Genomic DNA, 20,069 nt, shown 5'->3' on the forward strand with positions numbered 1-20,069 from the left:
GTGTTTTAATTGCTTTTTTTCCTCACTTTTTTCCACTGTAGCCTAAGGCCGTTTATATCTGTAGTGTTCACTGCGCTTATTTTCGAGATGGTTGTGTTGAACAACAATAACAACGGGGAGCCGGAGCTTATGTGAGTTATTTCCTAGTTCAGCTACACTGTGCTAGCTAAGCTAACAAGCTAATTATTGACCTAACAATACAAAATGGCTGTTGTTTTGCAACGTATGCTAGTTAGTTAGCACAAGCCACTGAACTGTTATCTTGTTTAAAGGTGCATTTACGTTTTGTGCATACTTTGGGAACCCATTCAGTTGTCATGACATCTTGCTCTTAAATGAAGCGTATTTTAAATACCTTGCCATTTAAGAGAATGACAAGCACAGTTCACTTACAGACAGTTGAGCGAACCGAGTATCTATCTAGCGCTGCAGCTGGTTAGCTGACTATTCATTCACTGTTTTGATCAGGAGCTAAATTAAAAGATTAATCTTCGTGGAATTATACAAACTTGCACAGATTGAATGATAAACCATCCCATTTATTTTATTTTGGCTGTATTCCGGAGTGTGAACTATCACAGGATAGTGTGGCTTTTCATGGCAATTCTGTAGAACAGCCGTTCTGTTTTTAAACTGCACCCAGCAATTGTATGGTGTTTGTCCAGGATCTTCGTCGCTTTTTTTTTTTAAAGTTCATTACGACGGTGTCAGCGCTAGATAGAACCAGCATAATTATTTTGGATAAAAACATTATACATGTGTGGTGAAACTACGGAATGTAGATTTTAAATTTACGTGGAGGTGATCTACGTTAAAATTGATTCCAAACAGCAGCTTCTGCAGGCTAACCTGCTGACCCAAATATAGTAAGCATCCCCTATGCCGGAGGGATAGCAAGTTACTATTTAAAGCTCTGGTTGTTGCTATGAGCCTTTAAAAACAGGGTTGGCATGCAAGTACAGCTAATGTTACTGTAAGGCAGATGCAACAGAAACCGTTTACGTTTGACTGTACCATGAGAGTATTCCACTGGGAATGTATTGCATTATACGTGCAGTCTGTCTTTTGACCCACTTCATTCCAACCGAAAAGCTGATTTATATTTCCAAATCAGTCGCGTACTGAATAGTCAGTTTGGCTGCAAACTACCTGGAAAAACTCGTGGAAAGAATCTTACTAAGATCATAAACATTTTATTTATATTATCCAGTATTTTTTCTTAAACGTCGTTTGTTATTGACAAAGCTCAAAGCAAATTCGGTGGTAGACCAATTTTTAAAATCATTCTCCTTTTTGGAGATCTGTAAAAGATACTGATCCAAATTAGGTCAGAATTACCAAGCGTGTACAACACTGTATGTCGCACCGAAGAAGCTGTGTTCTCATCTAACGTGTTAGCATTGCTCTTTCAGCCTGATCGAGGAGCGTTGCAGCTCTCTGCCTAGCTCCCCTGCCAAACGCGTCTCACCTGCCAAGAAAAAACAGTTCTTCATCAATCAGGCCATACGCAATTCCGATCTCACCCCCAGAGCCAAGGGCAGGAAGAGCCTCCGGCGTCAGGAGAACAGTAAGCATGCGACTTCAGAGAAGTCTTTAAAACAAACAAACAAACAAACCCCAACCCTGATCGCTAGACACTACCTTTCAATCCTCTTTTTTTTTTTTTCCTTTCTTTTTTTTTTTCAATGAATTCATCACGTCCTTACTTTAAAACAGCTCTGTCTATGCATACACACTGCACAGGCTGCAGCAGCTGAACTTCAGCATCCTGTAGGGGGACACAGTAGGAATATTGGCTATGAGATAAAGATTTTGCTAGCTGAAATCTTGGCCTCAAACACTCCTGTTGTTTTTGGCTATAAGGTTGTCGAACGTTGGAAGCTACAGACTCAGCTGTTGAGTAAAAGCCGGTTGAGTGCATCAGATATTTCAAGAAAACAACAGATTAAAACAAAGAAATCACTGAAAAGTTGGGAAAAAAATGTCCTCTAATGGAGAGGCAGGAAAGGTTGGTTGTCCTTGGCCCAGCCTGATCCTCAGAGATTTAAATCTTTCTTTCATGTACACTGCCTGTTATACACTTTCTGTGTAGATTCTGGCTAAGTTCCCATCTCCAAATGAAATGATAAAACACTCAGAGAGTGTGTGTGCTCTTTCTTACAAGACACCTGGGAAGACTCACATCTCAGATATTTCTGTGAACTTGCTGCCAATTCATGGTACACTTTTTGACTGATCATTTTTGGGTTGCTGTGTAGTGCTCCTCAGGAGTAATTTTAGTAACTTTGGGGCACAGTGACAGAGCCATATTCTTGGGAACTGAACCAGCTTCTCTCCTGTTACGAGTTGATGTTTCACAGGGCCACTCAATAATTATTGACTGAGAAATCAAACTTGACCTGTTAATTTGTTTTATACATGATAGTGTATAGATATACGTGATTGTTTTGAAATAACAGAAGTGTTTTTACAAACATTATGAAAGAATGATGTAATGAATGCAGGATCTAGTTGGCTGATATTTATTTCTGTAGAAGGCAATTCAAACGTGCAGAGAATAAATCATTCCCTCCTTTTTTTTGCTCACCTTAATAATAATAATAAAAAAAAAAACTAGACCGTTATCTGGCAAATCTCCTGGAGAGGGAAGAGTGTTCCAAAGATGAGGTGGAGACATGTGAGACTGCTTCCCCCACCATCTTCACCGAGGCCTGCACCAACGGAAACTACGTGGAGGTACAGAGGCTCCTGTAGCAGCGTCATAGTAAACCTGCAGCACACTGAGGCAATGATGTTACAGTGTGACAGACGGGTTGATGATATTGCCGTGTAACGGGCTGGGTGTTGATTTTACAGTGTAACAGGCAGGGCATTCATGTTACAGTGTAACAGGCTGGGTGTTGATTTTACAGTGTGACAGGCAGGGCATTCATGTTACAGTGTAACAGGCTGGGTGTTGATTTTACAGTGTAACAGGCAGGGCATTCATGTTACAGTGTAACGGGCTGGGTGTTGATTTTACAGTGTGACAGACTAGGGCAGTGATATTACAGTGTAACAGGCTGGGTGTTGATTTTACAGTGTAACAGGCAGGGCATTCATGTTACAGTGTAACGGGCTGGGTGTTGATTTTACAGTGTGACAGACCAGGGTTGTCATATTACAGTGTAACAGGTTGGGCAGTGATGTTACAGGGTAACAGATTTAGGTGGAGATGTTACACTGACTTCATAATGTATGGCGATAATGGTATTTACATTATACATGTAAGAAGCCACTGAAGGCATGGTACAGTAGACTTACAGCCAACATTGCAGTGACATCACATTAAAGCTTACTGCAAAGCACTGCAGTGACATCGCATTAAAGCTTACTGCAAAGCACTGCAGTGACATCACATTAAAGCTTACTACAAAGCACCGCAGTGAGTTTTTATTAGCCTTACTCAGCACCACTTAATCTATTGATTTTATGTTTGCATATACTGCAGAACATTGAGCTGATGTTAAATTAGTCCTATAGCAACCATTGCAATAGTTTTTGTTTTAGCTTCAAGGCAAACCACCGTTTTGGTGTTAAATTAATCTTAAAACCTGCCGATGTAGCACATGTCTTGCCCTTGCTGTGTAGTGAACAGTCTGTTCCTCTGTGTGTGTGTGTGTGTGTGTGTGTGTGTGTGTGTGTGTGTGTGTGTGTGATAGTACTGGAGTGACTTCATGAACCGCTCAGGAGAAGAGCAGGAGAAACTGCTGGTCCTGCTAGAGGAAGAGGCCAAAAAGACCAGCACCAAAACGTCCAAAGACCAGAGGGACGGTGAGGTTACACGTTTTCCTCACAGGACCGTCGAAAAGAACACATTCAGTGAACAGAAAGTGAAAGATTTTATACCTTGCCACGGTCAGCTCAAGTTCCTGGCCATCTTACTTAAACCCTGGGGACAGCTGTGGATGAAGAATAAATTTACAGTTTTTGAAGTGGTCCGAACAATTCGGGCCCCATTACAAGTCCAAGATGTCCATTTTCTCTGATGAACAAGAACGAGATGGCTACTGTAATACGTTCTTGACCTGAAATCTGATGTGAATATGTTAACATTGCCCGAAACTGAAATACAAGTCAGTCAGTGAAAGATTGTTGTTGTTGTTGTTGTTGTTGTTGTTGTTGTGTTAGCGCATGGTTTAAATGTTGACTCGTCTGTTAACAGAGAATCCTGCCTTCAGCGCTCAAGACTGCTTCCAGAGGATCGACCGGAGACTTCGTGCCACCCTGAAACGCAAACAGATCCCCATTGTGAGCACGACCACATGTATACACACATTATGTCCAGCTGTGTACATTCCTCACACTCAGTGTAACATGTACAGTAGAACACAAAAGCTGTCTGACACTGTGGAATGTTGTTTAGGCTGTGGGAAAACAGGTCACGTGACCTTTGGCCGTTGATGAGCGATGACTTGTGCCCCAGTCACTCTGATGCTGTATCTTTGTTTCTGTGGCAGAGAACTCTGGAGATGCTGGAGGCTGATCTGCTTCGCTTTTTCGAGGCTCAGCCACACTCTGTTTACATCACCAATCTGCCCAGCAGGTAGCCTCATCAAAAAAAAAAAAAAAAGTCAATTACACATGTCCTCATAGATGGGAGATTTCTCTCTTGTAAAGTACTGCGTATGTGTAATGGGAGATTGGTTTACTAGCCGCTCAGCATTGTCATTGACTTTTGACGTGTGTCTGTTTCGTTCAGTTACGAGCGTCTTCTGCTTCATGCTGTCTGTCAGTATATGGACCTGGTCTCTGCAAGTGAGTGCATTCAAATAAAACAACAACTTCACCGTCAACAACAGCAATGCCTTATATTCCCCTGTTCATCATCTGAAATGAAAACAGTCAACGCCTGTAATGTTTTCAGTTGTTTTTAAAGTATACATCTGTTACACATCCGTCTGCACATTTTGACAAGTTGTGTGTGTGCGTGCGTGCGTGTGTGTGTGCGTGTGTGTGTGCGCGTGTATGTGCGCGTGTGTGCGTGTGTGTGTGCGTGTGTGTGTGCGCGTGTGTGTGCGCGTGCGTGTGTGCGTGTGTGTGTGCGTGTGTGCGTGTGTGCGTGCGGGCGTGCGTGTGTGTGTGTGCGTGTGTGCGCGTGCGTGTGTGTGCGTGCGTGTGCGCGTGTGTGCGTGTGCGCTCGTGTGTGCGTGCGTGCGTGCGTGTGTGTGTGCGTGCGTGTGTGTGCGTGCGTGTGTGCGTGTGCTGCTCTTCAGGTTCGAACCGTAACGGAGCTCGACAGACGAAGGTGGTGAACAAACAGGAGGAGTTCCTCCCCCCGTCTCCGTTGCTCTCTGCTTACCTGGAACAGCTGAGCTGAGAGAGGGGGGGGGGGACACGCCACTGCCACTCAGCCTGGCCAGTATGGATCACAGATGCAGCTTTAAAAGAGCTTTATTCGAAGGCATGGCCCTTAAAAGCAGTCAAAGAGCTGAACACGGGCCGCTGTCCTACCATACAGGGCTAATGATATCAATTAGCTGCCTAGTAGTTACCTTTCAGCACAATGGATTTGCTGTGTTAGATATTTATAGTTGGGGTTTAGCGTACGTACTGGAAAACTCGTCTGACTTGTCGCGTCGGCTTTCGTACTAGCCAAATATTTCCTATTTATGTCGTCAAACAATATATCTTATGCTTCACCTTCAGACCAGATATGTGTGGTTTCGTCACTGGAAGCGCTCTCTTCGAAGTGCCTCAGTTTTGGTTTCATCTAAACATTTTATAAATACATTCATGTAGTATGGTTCAACAAATACTTTAAAATGGTGTCACACATTAATGACTTGTACAGTTTAATGATCAATTAAGAAAAGAAAAAAGAAAGAAAAAAAAACACACGGTACATGCATTTATATACATATGTATAGCACATCCAAATCTGGAAACATGCATATTTATAAGAAGTTTATTAGCTATGTTTCGTATGACATTTTTAAAAATTCTTTTTTTTTTTTTTTTTTTCTGTAATTCTTTGGCTTCAGTATCTTTATAGGAGGCATTGTGTATCTTGGTCTAGGCGTTTATCAGATGACGAAAGATTCTGTATATTAATATTATTACAATGAGTAAATTCTTCTCTTGCATGGTAGTGATGATAATTCCCATATTAATACTCACAGGTTTCTACCCCCCTCGTAATTTGGTGCTTCTTTTTTTCCTCTATTGTGTAATGTATTTCTACAAAGTCAGGCATGTTAGTGAACGCATGAATCCACATCCACCTCTCTTCACTGTTTACAGGTTCAATCTGACTGGAATCCCTGGAGGTTTTTTTCCATTCATGTGAAAATTCAGTTTTCTGTCAGCTTTCTTCATGATTCCTTACAGCAGTAACATTGTTAACAACAACAACAACATCAACAACAACAAAGCAGTGGATTGATTCGATTGACTTGGTTTTAATTTAATTCTTTGGTTGTGGTCAACATTTATTCTGCTAACGGTTTACATTTGAGAAGTACTGTATGTGTCCTGTTTGGAGAGTAATGTAACTGACATTCATTACTTGAATTCTATCATACTCCTGCCTTCGCTTTTGGGGAATCAGGCACGTTTTAAATTTTTTTTTTTTTTTTTTAATTTTTTAACTTACTCATTAGTGATTGACCAAACGTGCACTCACAGCTCTGCCTTAGACATGCATGCCAGTTTACACCTGTGCAAACAGTGTGTTGTGGGGGTTTTTTTTCTATACATGCGTGTAATGCCGCTTGTTGTTACATCCAGGGTCATCTTGTGATGTTTTTATACCGCTAAACATTCAGCTACACCTGACCAGCCAGTGTTTTGGTGTTACAAACCAAAGTGTGTGTGTGTGCGTGCGTGCGTGTGTGTACTGTCAGTTTCTCAGGCATCAACTCACAGATCTGGCCGACTACAGAAAGCAGTTCATATAATTTGAAAGTAGACCGCACATTAGACCGAACACCATACAACCTCCAGTTCTTACCACTATGTGCCGAGATCTCAGAAAAGAAAACTCATTTTGAAAACTCATGCGTTTATGTGCCAAAATATGAAGACCATGTGTTTCCAATTGGTAGGATTAAGGCTTAAAGTAGTGATATGACGTTGTGTGTAGGATGCTGAATTGTGTGTTATGTCTGTCTCTATAGCTGTATCAGGGAAAATTTTATAACTTGGTTTAATTTTAAGTTTGTCAGCATAATTCACATTTTGTGATGATCAGGATACAAGCCATGTGTGAGTCATCAGTCTCTGGACCTGAACATTTTAATAAATACTCATGAAAAATGACTGTCGTCTTTGTCATTCAAAGAAAATACTCACGTGGGTAGTGGACAGGACGCCTTGTTTTACGACTGAAAGTACATATTAAAAATGTATTTTCTGTTTCACAAAAGTTTAGTTAATAATGAGGGATGGTGTGTTTCATGATTACTTTAGTTTCAAGAAAAAGACGCCTTTTATATGGGTGGTTAACTTCCATTTGTTAACCACCGATATAACACTTAGAGTCACACTCATTTACTTGATGGCTAGGTATGGATTAGTTTAGGCTTATGCTTCACAATCTGTGAGAAGAGCTAGACATTACACATGTTAAAAGTCGTAATACCTGTTAATATGTTTATGTACATATTTGGACAAGCTGCAGAAAATGCTATTAGGTTTTTTTTATCTTCTGCAATGTAAAAAAAAAAAATCACACATTTGAATGTTGAATCAGGGATATGGTATCAGTGTCATACTAAATTACTTCAGAATGAGTTTCATTGAACAGTCCTGAAGCTGATTTAAAGAACTCAACACATTTACAGATAAATTCACAGATATATATTAGATCCATCAATTCAGCTGACAGGAGATATCATGCTCAGTCTAATAATCATTGCAAAAACACAAAAGTTATGAATCTAGGCTACTTTTTCCCCACAATGTGGTCGCGAGGTTTAAAAAAAACAACTTGATTTTCGTCAGTCAGTTGGTGCACTGGCTAATTGCCCGGAGTAATTTCTATGCTTACAAGTATGACATCACTATTATGGCTGGTGACTTTTTTCATGCACATCTGGTAGACTGCCAGCAGAAGTTCCCCACTGTGATGTGTCGCAGCATCCACTTGGAAGCTGAGCCTCTGACATCATGGTGGCATAGTCCAAGACCATGGTACAACCTCGACTGTATTTCAGTATTTAAGTTAGCGGTTAAAAGTTGATCGCGTGAGGATTTCATAGTTCAACACGGGCAGGCTGGAAATAGCGTCGTTATTAAGCGTTTTTGCGCAAATTAGGTGGATTCATACTCTGCCATGAATAGTTCAGGCAACTTTACTTCGGCAAACGCCTCTTGCACATCACCTCACCTGTGCGCAGACAGCGCGCCTGAGCGCAGTCCTCCTGTGTTAGTGGATGCCTGGCTCGTGCCACTTGTCTTTGTGTTGATTATGGTCGTAGGACTTGCTGGAAACTCCCTTGTTCTTCATGTAATATCCAAACACAGAAAAATGTGGACGGCAACGAACTTCTACATCGGTGAGTCATCTGTCTTTACCTAAAAGTTTATGTTCTTTAATTTACACTATCTTTACCTTCGTTCGTTGTTCAAATTTTCTCATTTTCTCTTGTGCCTTTGACTAAGGTTCAAGGAAAATTTAATTTTGTCTCCACAGCCAACTTGGCTACAACAGACATTACGTTTCTGATCTGCTGTGTGCCTTTCACGGCTTTGCTCTATCCTTTACCAAGCTGGGTCTTCGGAACTTTCATGTGCAAATTCGTAAGCTACATCCAACAGGTAACGTATGGAACTTCAGCACTGCAGGACAACTTACTTAAAAGTCAAGCTGCTCCACACAAAAAAAGTCAGCAAAAACATAGCTACATGAAAGCTATCTTTCAGATTTATGTTGCTGCTTAAACGACAAGCTACATGGCAATAGTACCTGGCTACATTTAAGCCACTTCTCGAATAATAGTCTGTAAGGCTAATTGCAAATACGGTAGTGAGCTGCCAATCAAACAATTAAATATTCATTTATTTATTTATTTTAGAAAACATTCAAAGTACCAGTCTTTGTGTTACACTTGTCTTTGTGAATTGGTTCTGGATCAGATGGAAGAGCATCTCCAACGGAACAGAGTTAACATATTTTGCTAATGAAAATATTATAATATATAGAATATATGATGTAAGTATATATTAGTGTGTGTGTGTGTGTGTGTGTGTATGTTTCTCTTCGGTCGGAAAATGTTCTTTTCAATATTAAAGAGGCGTTCACAAGCCGCACTTATAATTCTATTAGAATGTGTGCCACAACCCTATAAACAGCATCACCGCTGAAAAACTAGGCTACTTGATTTCGAAATAGCGATACCACCTCGTTACTGGGACATGGAGTTAAACTAATAGTTTTGCTGCTTGCCTAAATGTGAAATTAAGTGATCACGGAATTTAAAATTGAAGAGCCAAAAAAATTGTAAAACCAAAAATTTCTTTCTGGAGACACCTGAAGACGAACTTTTATTTCTATCTGAATGGAGTTCAATATTTTCTACAGGGTAATTGTGTTTTTATAGTCTTACCTAGACCTAAAATTTTGCATATCTTTGTGCTTAGTTCATCCCAAACCTCACAACACCTCCACACAGAACAGCCCTTTTAGACTATAAATCATCCTAACTTTTGAGGAAGAGGACACGGTCGATTCAGTATTATTAAATGCAAATGTACAGACGTTGCAATCTGGTTCAAACTTAATAGTGCGTGTCATTGTGCTTATCCGGCCGTTAGGTGTCCGCTCAGGCCACCTGTGTGACTCTGACGGTTATGAGTGTGGACCGTTGGTACGTCACGGTTTACCCGCTGCGTTCTCTGCAGTTCCGAACCCCACGTGTCGCCACCATGGTCAGTCTGGGGATCTGGATAGGTCTGTAGTTTTCACAACATAATCCAATATGACAATGTTTGAATCACAAAGTTTACATAGTGGGTATTATTCTATTGTGTGAACCACAATCATAAGTTACAAAGTTAAAAAAAAAAAAAAAAGAGTGTAGTGCTTGACTTTTCACTGAATTCAAAGTGAGTTCTGACTCCATTTTATGTACCAAATGCCTGCTTCAAAATGTTTGAGTTTTTCTAAATGTTCCTGTTTTGATGTGTAGAACTGATTGAACTGATATCTTATTAGAGTGTTATTACACCACAAAACTAAACTCAGATCACTGGATTATATTTATAATGCCACTAAAGTCTTTTTTTTTTTTTTCATTCATCTCTGCTTTCAGGTTCTTTTCTAGTATCGTTGCCGGTTCCTCTGTATGCAAGAACCTTGATTGTAGAATGGTACGGTCCTCAGGTATTCTGCACTGAGATCTTCCCCACATTGTTACATAAGAAGGTCTTCATTCTCTACAACTTTCTGGCTGTCTACATGCTCCCTTTGATTACCATCTGTGTGTGTTACCTGGTCATGCTCCATCAGATGGGGCACTCGGCCGTAGAGCCTATTGACAACAACTATCAGGTAAAGTAAGAATAGCTCCAGTTGTTAAGACAACCAAGAAAACCATTAATCCATTATCATAGGTTTGGCAATGTTTTTTTTTTTTCCTCTTCATTTTACCCAGTTCGTCGTTGAATCCAGTCCTTATTTCTGGATGAAACTGTTGCTATGACATAATTTTGATGTTAAAAAACAGTTCACTGAGTTGTACACCCTTCCTCTTTTCTTTCGTGATGTAACCCTCAGCTGCAGGCTCTGACGGAGCGCTCTGTTGCCATGAGGACCAAAGTGTCCCGTATGGTGATGGTGATGGTACAGCTGTTTATTCTGTGCTGGGGCCCCATCCAGCTCTACATCCTCGTTCAGGCCTTCAGTCCGCATTTTCGTCAGAACTACTGCACCTACAAGCTGAAGATCTGGGCGCACTGCATGTCTTACGCCAACTCTTGCATGAACCCTATCGTGTACGCTTTCATGGGCGCCAGTTTCCGCAAAGCCTTCAAAAGAACGTTCCACTGCCTCTTCAAAAAGCGTGTGGCGGCCGTGCAGCGACCGAATGGAAACGCTAACACAGAAATGCACTGCGTCTCATAGGCCGTCGTACCCGCCACTCATTACTTGCAGCACCTTTTTTTTTTTTCCGTCTTCTCAGCATTTATACTCTTCTGAAACACAATGGACCAAATGTGTACACATATCCTCTTTCTATCCTGGAACTGAGAAAAACAGTGTGACATGTGATTTGCATTACTGATGGATTTAGCTGCTTAACGTGTAGCCTTTATATGTGAACGGGTCATACGTTTGAAAAAAAAAAAACAGAAATAGAAATAGAAAAAGGAGGGAGTTATTGAGAGGGGTATTATTGATCATTTGTGTGTAAATAAAGAATGACTTTTACTGGCTTGAGAAACTTAACCTCTGCTCTGGAGTTATGGGTATGCTATAACTGACCATATGCCACATAGGATGTACAAGTATGTTTCTTTTCTTCATTTTATTTCACTTCCCCCTCTAAAGCAAAAACCAACTTACTTTATCCTGTAGCCTACTGAGTTTCGCCCTTCATTGTGCAACAAACTATTGATAACCCTAACCCTACATAAGGTGTGTATTTAATATCTTGTTTGATCATGTCCTCTATCTATACTGTACTGTACCCTACTGTACCTTCTGCTAACAATACAGGCTTGACTTTTTTTTTCGTCTGAGAAATCGTAAGTCCGCTCAATAATGATCTCTGACTAAATTATATTGATGAAACGCAAGCATTGTTTTGTGTTGTTATGGCTAATGAACTACTGCTGACACATTTTTAGTTCTAGTTAATGTAATACGAACTGACTAAGGATACGTCTGTCTGTTGGACCGCGCGTTAACGGTTGTAACCACTGGGTGGCAGCAAAACGACGCACCTAACAATTAAATCTACCGCAATGTCGATACGATGTGGAGCATTATTTGGTTAGATTACAAACTGAATTCTGGGCTATTGATTCGCTTAGAAATGTGCAAATTCAATTTTATATATGAACTGTTGGGTATCCTCGGTAAAACTGAGGAATAATGTTATTAAAATGACATCAAATGCCATTTCCAGTAGTTAACCAACAGTAGTAAACCGGAAAAATAGGATTAAATGATTGTTTCAGCCTCCCGTCGATATCATAGCGAGTAACGCACTCCAATGATAAAGTGACCAATTTCATCGAATCTTTGCAGTTATTTAATCAATACGTAAGTATCTAATCAACTTGGGAACTGAACCGAATTTACTCTAAGCCTGCAGGCCAAACTAAATCATCTAAATTGATTTTCTTTACGAACAGATGAGTCGTTTCCCTAAATTGTATTTGGGACTAATAATATAAACTTCATAAGGATTCCCCCCAAAATATCGTCAGCTGCAGCTCTGCTTGAACACGTGCTCACAAAACTTGCTCAAGTATTCGCGAATTCTTAGTTTTACTCTTGGCAACTTGGATTTAAACTGGTTCTGCAATGCAATAGACCCTTGCTTTACCAGCCCTGCAGGGCTATCAGGGATCACTCGTAAGGGAACGTCGCCAAAAGTCGGAGTTATGTATATTTAACCTACATAACGTACTTAGGAATAATCTATCAGGTTTCGCGTAACTCGCGTCGTAACTAACATCTCATCGCTGAGGGTTTCTCTCTACCACTACATTATGATCTGGTGAATACGTTGCTTTCCGAGAACTATATGTGGTTTCGTAATGGTTTTCAAATTTGCTGGCATCCTCACAACCTATTATTTGCTGACGTTTCCTTATGATTGGGGAAGGCTGGCCCCTCTGATTCAGAGGTTAGGAATTTGCATCTGATTGCTGTTTGTCAACCAATGATTTGACTCTACGAGCGTGTGCACGCCTTAGATTAGGCAAAGATGCGATGTTACCTCTAAATTAAGCCATACATCGAAATCGAATTAGATGAGGCCCCGACACCTAAATATAAATTATAGGCTTAGAATTAAACCTCCGAGGTTCATTTCTGTACATCATTTTAATCAACGTACGCCACGAGCTTTTTGTTTTCACGGGGAAATCAGGAATGTTCCTTCCGGTTCCCAAGAGTGCAAAAAACAGAACGGAAGCTGGTAAGTTTTTTTTTCTCTCCTTAACCCCACGTTCTGCCCTTTGTAAAACTGAAAAGGGTCTTAACCACGCCGTACATGTATTGATATATTCAATGAGTGTGACCTATTCAATTGATTGTTTTTTTTTATCTACGAAGAGATTTAAGTAACTTCGTGGTGTACCCGCAACATGATTCGTATCGGTTACAATGTATTTATATAGCCCTGCCCTGTTAGTTGCTATAGTCCGAGCGCTGCATGTTGCCGCTGGCATGCATCGCATTGGAAACGTAACCTATTCCATTTTTCGTAATCAGCAAAACTGTTTAATCATTTCCCGGTCGTTAAGCACATCAAATGAATTTAATTTAACATCTGTGTACATGTGCTTTACGTGATTAGATATTGTTGATGATTAGGCTTGTAAATGATATGAATGTAACGCTGGTTTGATTTTAAACTTAGCCTTTAACTATGGTTTGTTATTTGTTGTCTTTGAATAGGGAAGTTGGATAGTCATTGTACTTGTATTATTCACTTTCTGAAGCATTGTCAAATAACAAGGCCGCTGGCCTTTTAACCGACAAAACACAAAACGACTTTACTGGAAAGTACTATATTATTCGCGTTCAGGTGGTATATGGTATTCGACGTAAAACAGACTGACGAAATGATAGCTCCGACCTAAATTATTTATTTGTCGTCAGGTTACAGGGTTGCATTGTTATGAGTGAAGGAAGTTGTGCTTCGACCTCAAAGATATGATTATATACGTTGTATTCATGCCTCACGAGTGAGTAATGTTTGTGCTTTACTATCTGTTTAAAGTTGTAGTAAACTGAAACAAAAAAAACTTTTTCAACTCTCAGTAATTGTATGATAAACTGATACAGATGATCATTTTCGCTGGGATCATATTTGCAACGCAATACTCACTACGCACCCAGGACCTATGTTTGTTCTCTTTATGGTACATGTTTGTAATATTACATGTCAGACTGGTGTCCAACATGGAGTTTCCAAGAGAAGGTAGGCCTGTTCTTACACCTCAGATCCGTGACTAGACGAACAAGAACAAATGTCTAGATCACATTCAAATCAGCAAGCTTGACTGGTGGTTGTGTCGTTATCTCGCGCTTTATCTAGGACCGACTATTATTTATCACTATTTCACATTACGCTTAGGCATAATTGAAAATACATATTGCTACTGTAAATTGTATGAAGCGAATGTGTCTCCAGATAGGATTAATTTGTGAGGCACTTTGTCCAGATATGTTTTTTTTACTTACTAATTAGCTGGCCTACACTTTCCTCGTAAGCCTGCTAAAACATGTTTTGTAATTACACGAAAGCTATTGTTCGTCCAACTTCAACTTGCTGAATTCCCATTATTTAGGCTCACTACATTTTGAGAATAATAGAATCCACAGCGCCTGGGTCCACGCCTGCGCACGTGCGTGGGGCACTGTGGTTCTCTTGCATATGTTACAGCAACATGTTATTGTTCCGTTTTTTTTAGGCCACCTTTGCTATAGCGCTGTTGTAAAGTGGGTAATGACTATTCGTGTGTACTCTTGTGTCGGACAGCATTAACGTGTACATGTAGGCGAGTAACGTTAGTAACGCGAGTAAAGTTAACGTGCTTTAAACCTGTGTTTGTGTACACTCCTGTGTCTGATATGTTAAACATAGAAAGAAACATGTTACGGTCCAGCCTGAGAGCTGTGTTAAGACAGCCAGACATCCTGTAAGTGAGACACGAACATTATAAAATAGTAAGTGGTATCTGTGGAAAGACATAAAATACATTCGCAGATATGAAGCAAGATCTGTTATAGATTTGTACGTATGAAGCTGACTTGTTCAGAACTGTGTTTCAGTCGGGGGGAGCCATTCTTTTTGATTTGCTACGATAGCTATGTGTTTTGACTGTTTAACCATACGGCGTTATATGAATATGAAAATTCTCCCTATGTGAGGTACTATTAACTGGTATATCCTCCTTGTTTGCGTGGACTTGGGCCTCTGTGTAAACCGAGGATTTGGCCTGCGATTGGATCTCAGTGGATTAGAAACGTATGGCCAGCAATCATGCCAGAGGCCGCGCAGAGCTGGCTTTTTGCATAATGAAGGCTACCTAATGAATAACATGCCTTGTTAGAGCAGGGCTTCTGTCACTGCTGCCCTTGTTGTAATGTTTGGAATGCATTCAGATGTCAAACTGAGCTGTCTAATAAAGTACCCCAGTTTTCTACACTTGAAAATACTGTATTGCTTAAAAAGCAGCTTCTGCAGAGAACCAGGTTTCTTTCATATTGAATTAGTAAACGCCCAAGCATGCGTCATAAAGTTTGAGATATTAGTGTTGAAAAAGTAAGCTAGCTGGAGGTTATGTTGTTTGAGAGGAAGATTACAGCATTCTCAGTAAAATGAACCAAAATCCTTTGCTCCTCTGACTAATTTCTGTTTTAAAAATGTTGTTAGCTCTTCCTCCTATGCAGTAAAACAGGTTTCAGGATACTTTGGTATTAGGCACGATATGACAGCGTCAGGTTCCTTTACATTGCGGTTTTTTTTTTTGTTCTTTTTTGAATGGTGACTTAAGGTTTCGGATTCATACACACAATCACCCGGAAAATATTTCCTCCTGAAAGTATTTCCTGAGCTGTTTGTTTGTGAGACCAATTCCTGATATTATCACTGCTCAGACTTGTACATGATAACCTATTTTAAAACAAGACCAGACTTGATTTTTTTTTATTGTTTTATAGCTCATATAAAAGTTTGCTCCATGTGCTGCAACCCACCTGCAAGACTCAAAAATACTTTGTGGTCTTTGGACAGTTGTTAAATTGTTGGCCTGCACTTCATTCAGTAGCACTGGAAATATTTCCCAGATTAAGCGTTCTTAGAGCACATGGAGGTGTGGATCTGCCCCCAGAACAGGACTCCCACTGTTTTCCTCTGAGGGAAGGTTGAACTAGTTGGCTAGTTTTCAGCTGTTCCTATGCCAAAAGCCACATATTAAAAGACTTGTCTGGCACCAGCACAATTCACATATACTGCTGCCAAAAAGCAGAGGGGAAGGAGAGAGAGAGAGAGAGAGAGAGAGGGGGGAAAAAAAAGAAAACAGTCTTTTCTCTGATGATTTCATTTGGGGCTGCGCCATGTGGGAATCCCCTCCAGCTGATCCTGACGTGTCTCCTTCTTTGCTCTCTTTCCTTCTCTTTCCCTTTCTCACTTTCTCACTCTTTCTCTGTCTCTCTTTCTTACTGTTCTGCTCTACATCCTTCTGAAAGAGGACCCCGGGCCCCTGTGTGAAACTAAAGTGAACATTTTGCATCATTACTATTTACATAAACATTTCTTGTTTTTTTTTTTTCTATCAAAATTATTTGAATATGGATTTTTAGTGGGAAAGAGCTGAATTAAATTAAAAAAAAAAAAAAAGCAAAGCATACTTAGGGAGTCATCCATTTGTTAAATTTGTTTAATATTATCACACAGCATTTTTATTTTTTTTTTTTAAAAAGTAGTGCATTGTATGTATATATGCAAATTAGGACGAAACTGGTACTTGATTTGTCAGTCATTCTTTCGGAACATTTTGTCTGAGGAGATAATGTACATATTGTCCCTTTGACAGATAAACCTGGTATTTGATTGTAATACAAGGCATAGTTTAACGTCCCCCACACATCACAAACAAGTTAATCCAGTTTATGGCTCTCATGTTTCCACTCGTTTAGACCATAAACTTTGAAAAGATTAAAGAAAAAAAAAAGTTCTTTCGGCCTTGCAGTATCGTACAAACCTCTTTGTAACTTTTGGCAATATAAAATTAAAGTGGAGAGTACAGCCAGAATGTGTCTCTCAACTGAATTCAGTCGTAACCTTTGCTGTTAGTTTCTAACACTAGATAGGATTTTTATTTGGGTAATTATTCTGCCAACTCAGCTTCTGATTGGTCGACAAGTTTAAAAGTTGGCCATCACTACTCTAGGGGGTTAAATTTAGACAAAAGAAGTTCGATTAGACATTACGCACTCCAGGCAAACCTATTTCTCCTCTAAAGGCCTTATTGTTTTATGAGTGTTGTGCAGCCCTTTGAAATAGGGCTAAGGCAAGCCATAAAACCAATGGAGTATAATTCACTGCTCAGATAAAGACTTCAGGATGTGTAAAAAGCCAGTTAAAGAAACTCTAGGTTTTAGTTTGAGGTTTGTGTCAATACACACAATTGTTTATTTCATAATGCGAAATGGCTCAGTTCCGCATAAAACCATGAGCCCCTGATTCGGCCATGAATTGTGTCATTCATACAAAGAGAGTTAATATTTGTGTGCTGGAATTCATTTTACTGTGTCATTCAAGCTGGATTTTCCTTTTTTTTTTGCTCTGACAGCACAGTCTAGGCATCATTGGAATGATCTGACTTGTCCACACAAGATATGAGAGAACGATTTGTGTGTGTGTGTGTGTGTGTGTGTGTAAGAAATAAGGAGTTCTCCTGAATAAGATGTATTGAAGATTTACACACATTGTTGAACATGCAATCAGATTTGGTTCTCTTAGACGACAGACAGCCCGGAGAGAAGTGCATGACTCAAGTATGTTATGATCTTTGAATAATGCACTGAATAGGAGCAGTGTTATTCTCCATTGCAGATAATGCTATCAGGAACATAGAAGGTTCGTACTAGAGATGGGTCATGATTTTCGAATTTTCGAATTGTTGTTAAATGAAAAAAAAGAATCAGATAGTTTATGCGACTACTGTCTTAAAAAATATATTTCCCTTGTTATTACCGGCGCCTGTTAGTAAGAAACGCGTTACTACCGCCAGAAAGTAACGCATCTTGTGAAGCTTCAGTAGGGGTTTCACAAATAACGAAATACACAGTCACAGTTTCAAAGTCCTGGCACTTATGATAATGTGGTGCTGATGTGCCAAAAGATTATATATTTTGTTATTTGTGAAACCTATACTATAGTATAATTGCACAAGATGCTCCATGCTCTTCTCGTAGTATCCCTCTAAAATAACACGTAGCCTAAAATTACGACTTTATTCTCATAATAGCCTATTACGACTTTTTCCCTCGTAAAAATTACGACTTTATGCTCGTACTATTGTGACTTTTTGTCTCGTGAAATGACGACGTAATTCTCGTAATTTCACAACTTTACTCTTGTAACGACCTTATTCTCGAAAAACTCTCAGAATTTATTTTCCTCAATGTGGCCCTAATACTCTGTCGCACAGTGCAAACCTCTGGCAATCTTTGAAGAACGGTCGAATAGTTCTTAGCGAATATCGAATAGTATTTTTGCCCATCCATAATTCATATGTGATTTAGCGTAGTGGCATAATGCCAACGCCACTTGAGTTGTGTGCTGCGTTTTCTGGGTGTGAATGACGTTGATCAGTTTTGTAGTAGTTTTACTCTACTCTGTAGGTGTGTGTGTGTGTGTGTCTTTTCTTTCTTTTTTTTTTTTTTTGGTGGTTTGTGACTGAAAGCTATCTTCTCACAATCTTACCATAACTACAAACATGTTATGCAGGTAGGCCTTTGAAACTGTGTAGAGTATCTCTGATGTCATATCCTGTCCTTGGAGAGGGGAAAACGGAAATGAGGAGTGTTTTTTTTTTTTTTCTTTCTTTCTTTCTCCTTTTTTTTTTTTTTTTTTCCTCCACTTTTCAGGCACGCTTCACGTCGTCCAGATACCCCTGAACAATCCTTAACAAACACTCAACAATGAACTTAATGGGAGGAGGTTCACACGCTTTGTGTAGTCTTTTGATTAACGCATTTCATGATAAATGTACTGTTTACATAATTCATACGTCTGGACAATACTTTTGATACTCTTAGTTCTCTGTGTTGTTGATAAGAATGAATGACTTTGCATGTGACCTGTTCACCACTATCAGGGTGTCCAGACAGCAGAGTCTGTGGTGCGCTTGATCATGCCCCCCCGATGAGGAGCAAAGAGACAAAACATGAATGTTTGTGAGTGTGCCAGAGTGTGTCTGTTTATCTGTGTGGAATTAGACCCTTAGCGCCCTACTTATCTCCTGTCTTGTTTGTTCAGACCTTGCAATCTTAAACATCCCCCCCCCCCCCCCCCGCCCCTTCCCCGATCACTGTGCCAGTAGGAGAGTAGCATTAACCTGTAACCTTTCATCTTTCAGCTTAGTGCCTGGTCTCAGGGCACGCTCGTCCACACCCCCACCCCCAATTCCTTCAGGAACAACATCTTCCTAAGTGCCCACTGGCCGTAGATCGCATCTCAGAATGCGCTAGAATGTGTAAGAGATGTGCTTGTACGATTAAAGTTTGTCAGGAATGCGCACCGTGCGCTACACGAGAGAATCTTCTCAAACAAAAAGAAAAGAAAAAGAGAAGAGAAAAGAGAAGGTCAGTGCATTGAAAAGGCCATCGCCGGTGGTGATGTAACCCCCTCACACCGGTCTGCTCTCATTTTTGGTAACCTTTTGCGTTGCTTTTACAGCTATTGCAGTGGAATGATCATGACACATGTTTTTTATGTCCGTAATTACACAATCTGATTGGAAACTAGAGAAGACATATCCCTCACCTTAGGGGTTCTTCCTCAGAGCTTTATGGCATGGGAGTATTCTGGATTTATGACTGTTATAAGCTTCACATGAACGTTGTCAGCAATTCAGAGACATGTTTATGTCATCAACTGACTTAAATATTTATGAGCGTTTTTTTTTTTTCTTTTTTCTTTTTGCCCCAGTAGTAATATTGACCTGTGGGTTTTATGACATCCAGAAGTTTAAAACGCAATTTTTCTCTTAACAATGCGCAAGCGGAACATTATTGAGTTTTGACCTGGATGCTAACTGGCTGTGTCCCTGTTCTTCTGCAGGATCTGAGAGAGGCTTGCATTCCGTGTGAGAGGAACGGCTCCTCCGTGACGAGATTG

The 20,069-nt window shown here is 40.1% G+C and overlaps 2 protein-coding genes across 2 annotated transcripts in view; both read left to right on the plus strand.

Moving 5' to 3' along the window:
• The window catches only part of r3hdm4 (R3H domain containing 4), a 6,081-nt gene extending 59 nt beyond the window's left edge, over positions 1 to 6,022 (plus strand). The window contains exons 1-8 of the mRNA XM_030784092.1: positions 1 to 131; positions 1,413 to 1,567; positions 2,618 to 2,736; positions 3,702 to 3,813; positions 4,205 to 4,290; positions 4,500 to 4,585; positions 4,742 to 4,797; positions 5,256 to 6,022. The exon at positions 1 to 131 is cut by the window's left edge and continues 59 nt beyond it. Coding sequence (XP_030639952.1) covers positions 88 to 131; positions 1,413 to 1,567; positions 2,618 to 2,736; positions 3,702 to 3,813; positions 4,205 to 4,290; positions 4,500 to 4,585; positions 4,742 to 4,797; positions 5,256 to 5,359 — 762 coding nt within the window. The 5' untranslated portion in view covers positions 1 to 87 and the 3' untranslated portion in view covers positions 5,360 to 6,022. The remainder of the gene's footprint in view (positions 132 to 1,412; positions 1,568 to 2,617; positions 2,737 to 3,701; positions 3,814 to 4,204; positions 4,291 to 4,499; positions 4,586 to 4,741; positions 4,798 to 5,255) is intronic.
• Positions 6,023 to 8,314: 2,292 nt separating this feature from the next.
• Positions 8,315 to 11,104, plus strand: LOC115820675 (G-protein coupled receptor 54-like). The gene is made up of 5 exons (XM_030784319.1): positions 8,315 to 8,537; positions 8,675 to 8,799; positions 9,796 to 9,931; positions 10,293 to 10,531; positions 10,757 to 11,104. Exons 1-5 carry the CDS (start codon positions 8,315 to 8,317, stop codon positions 11,102 to 11,104), a joined length of 1,071 nt encoding a protein of 356 aa, XP_030640179.1.
• Positions 11,105 to 20,069: the final 8,965 nt, after the last annotated feature.

Source organism: Chanos chanos, chromosome 9 (assembly GCF_902362185.1).
Source record: "Chanos chanos chromosome 9, fChaCha1.1, whole genome shotgun sequence".
In the NCBI taxonomy this organism is placed as follows: Eukaryota; Metazoa; Chordata; class Actinopteri; order Gonorynchiformes; family Chanidae; genus Chanos; species Chanos chanos.

Excerpts from the sequence above, each read along its gene's own strand:
- LOC115820675 (XM_030784319.1), top strand. The coding sequence starts at position 8,315 with ATGAATAGTTCAGGCAACTTTACTTCGGCAAACGCCTCTTGCACATCA. Across the intron at positions 8,800-9,795 it reads TCGTAAGCTACATCCAACAG|GTGTCCGCTCAGGCCACCTG; the intron begins GTAACGTATGGA and ends TCCGGCCGTTAG. Across the intron at positions 10,532-10,756 it reads CTATTGACAACAACTATCAG|CTGCAGGCTCTGACGGAGCG; the intron begins GTAAAGTAAGAA and ends TGTAACCCTCAG.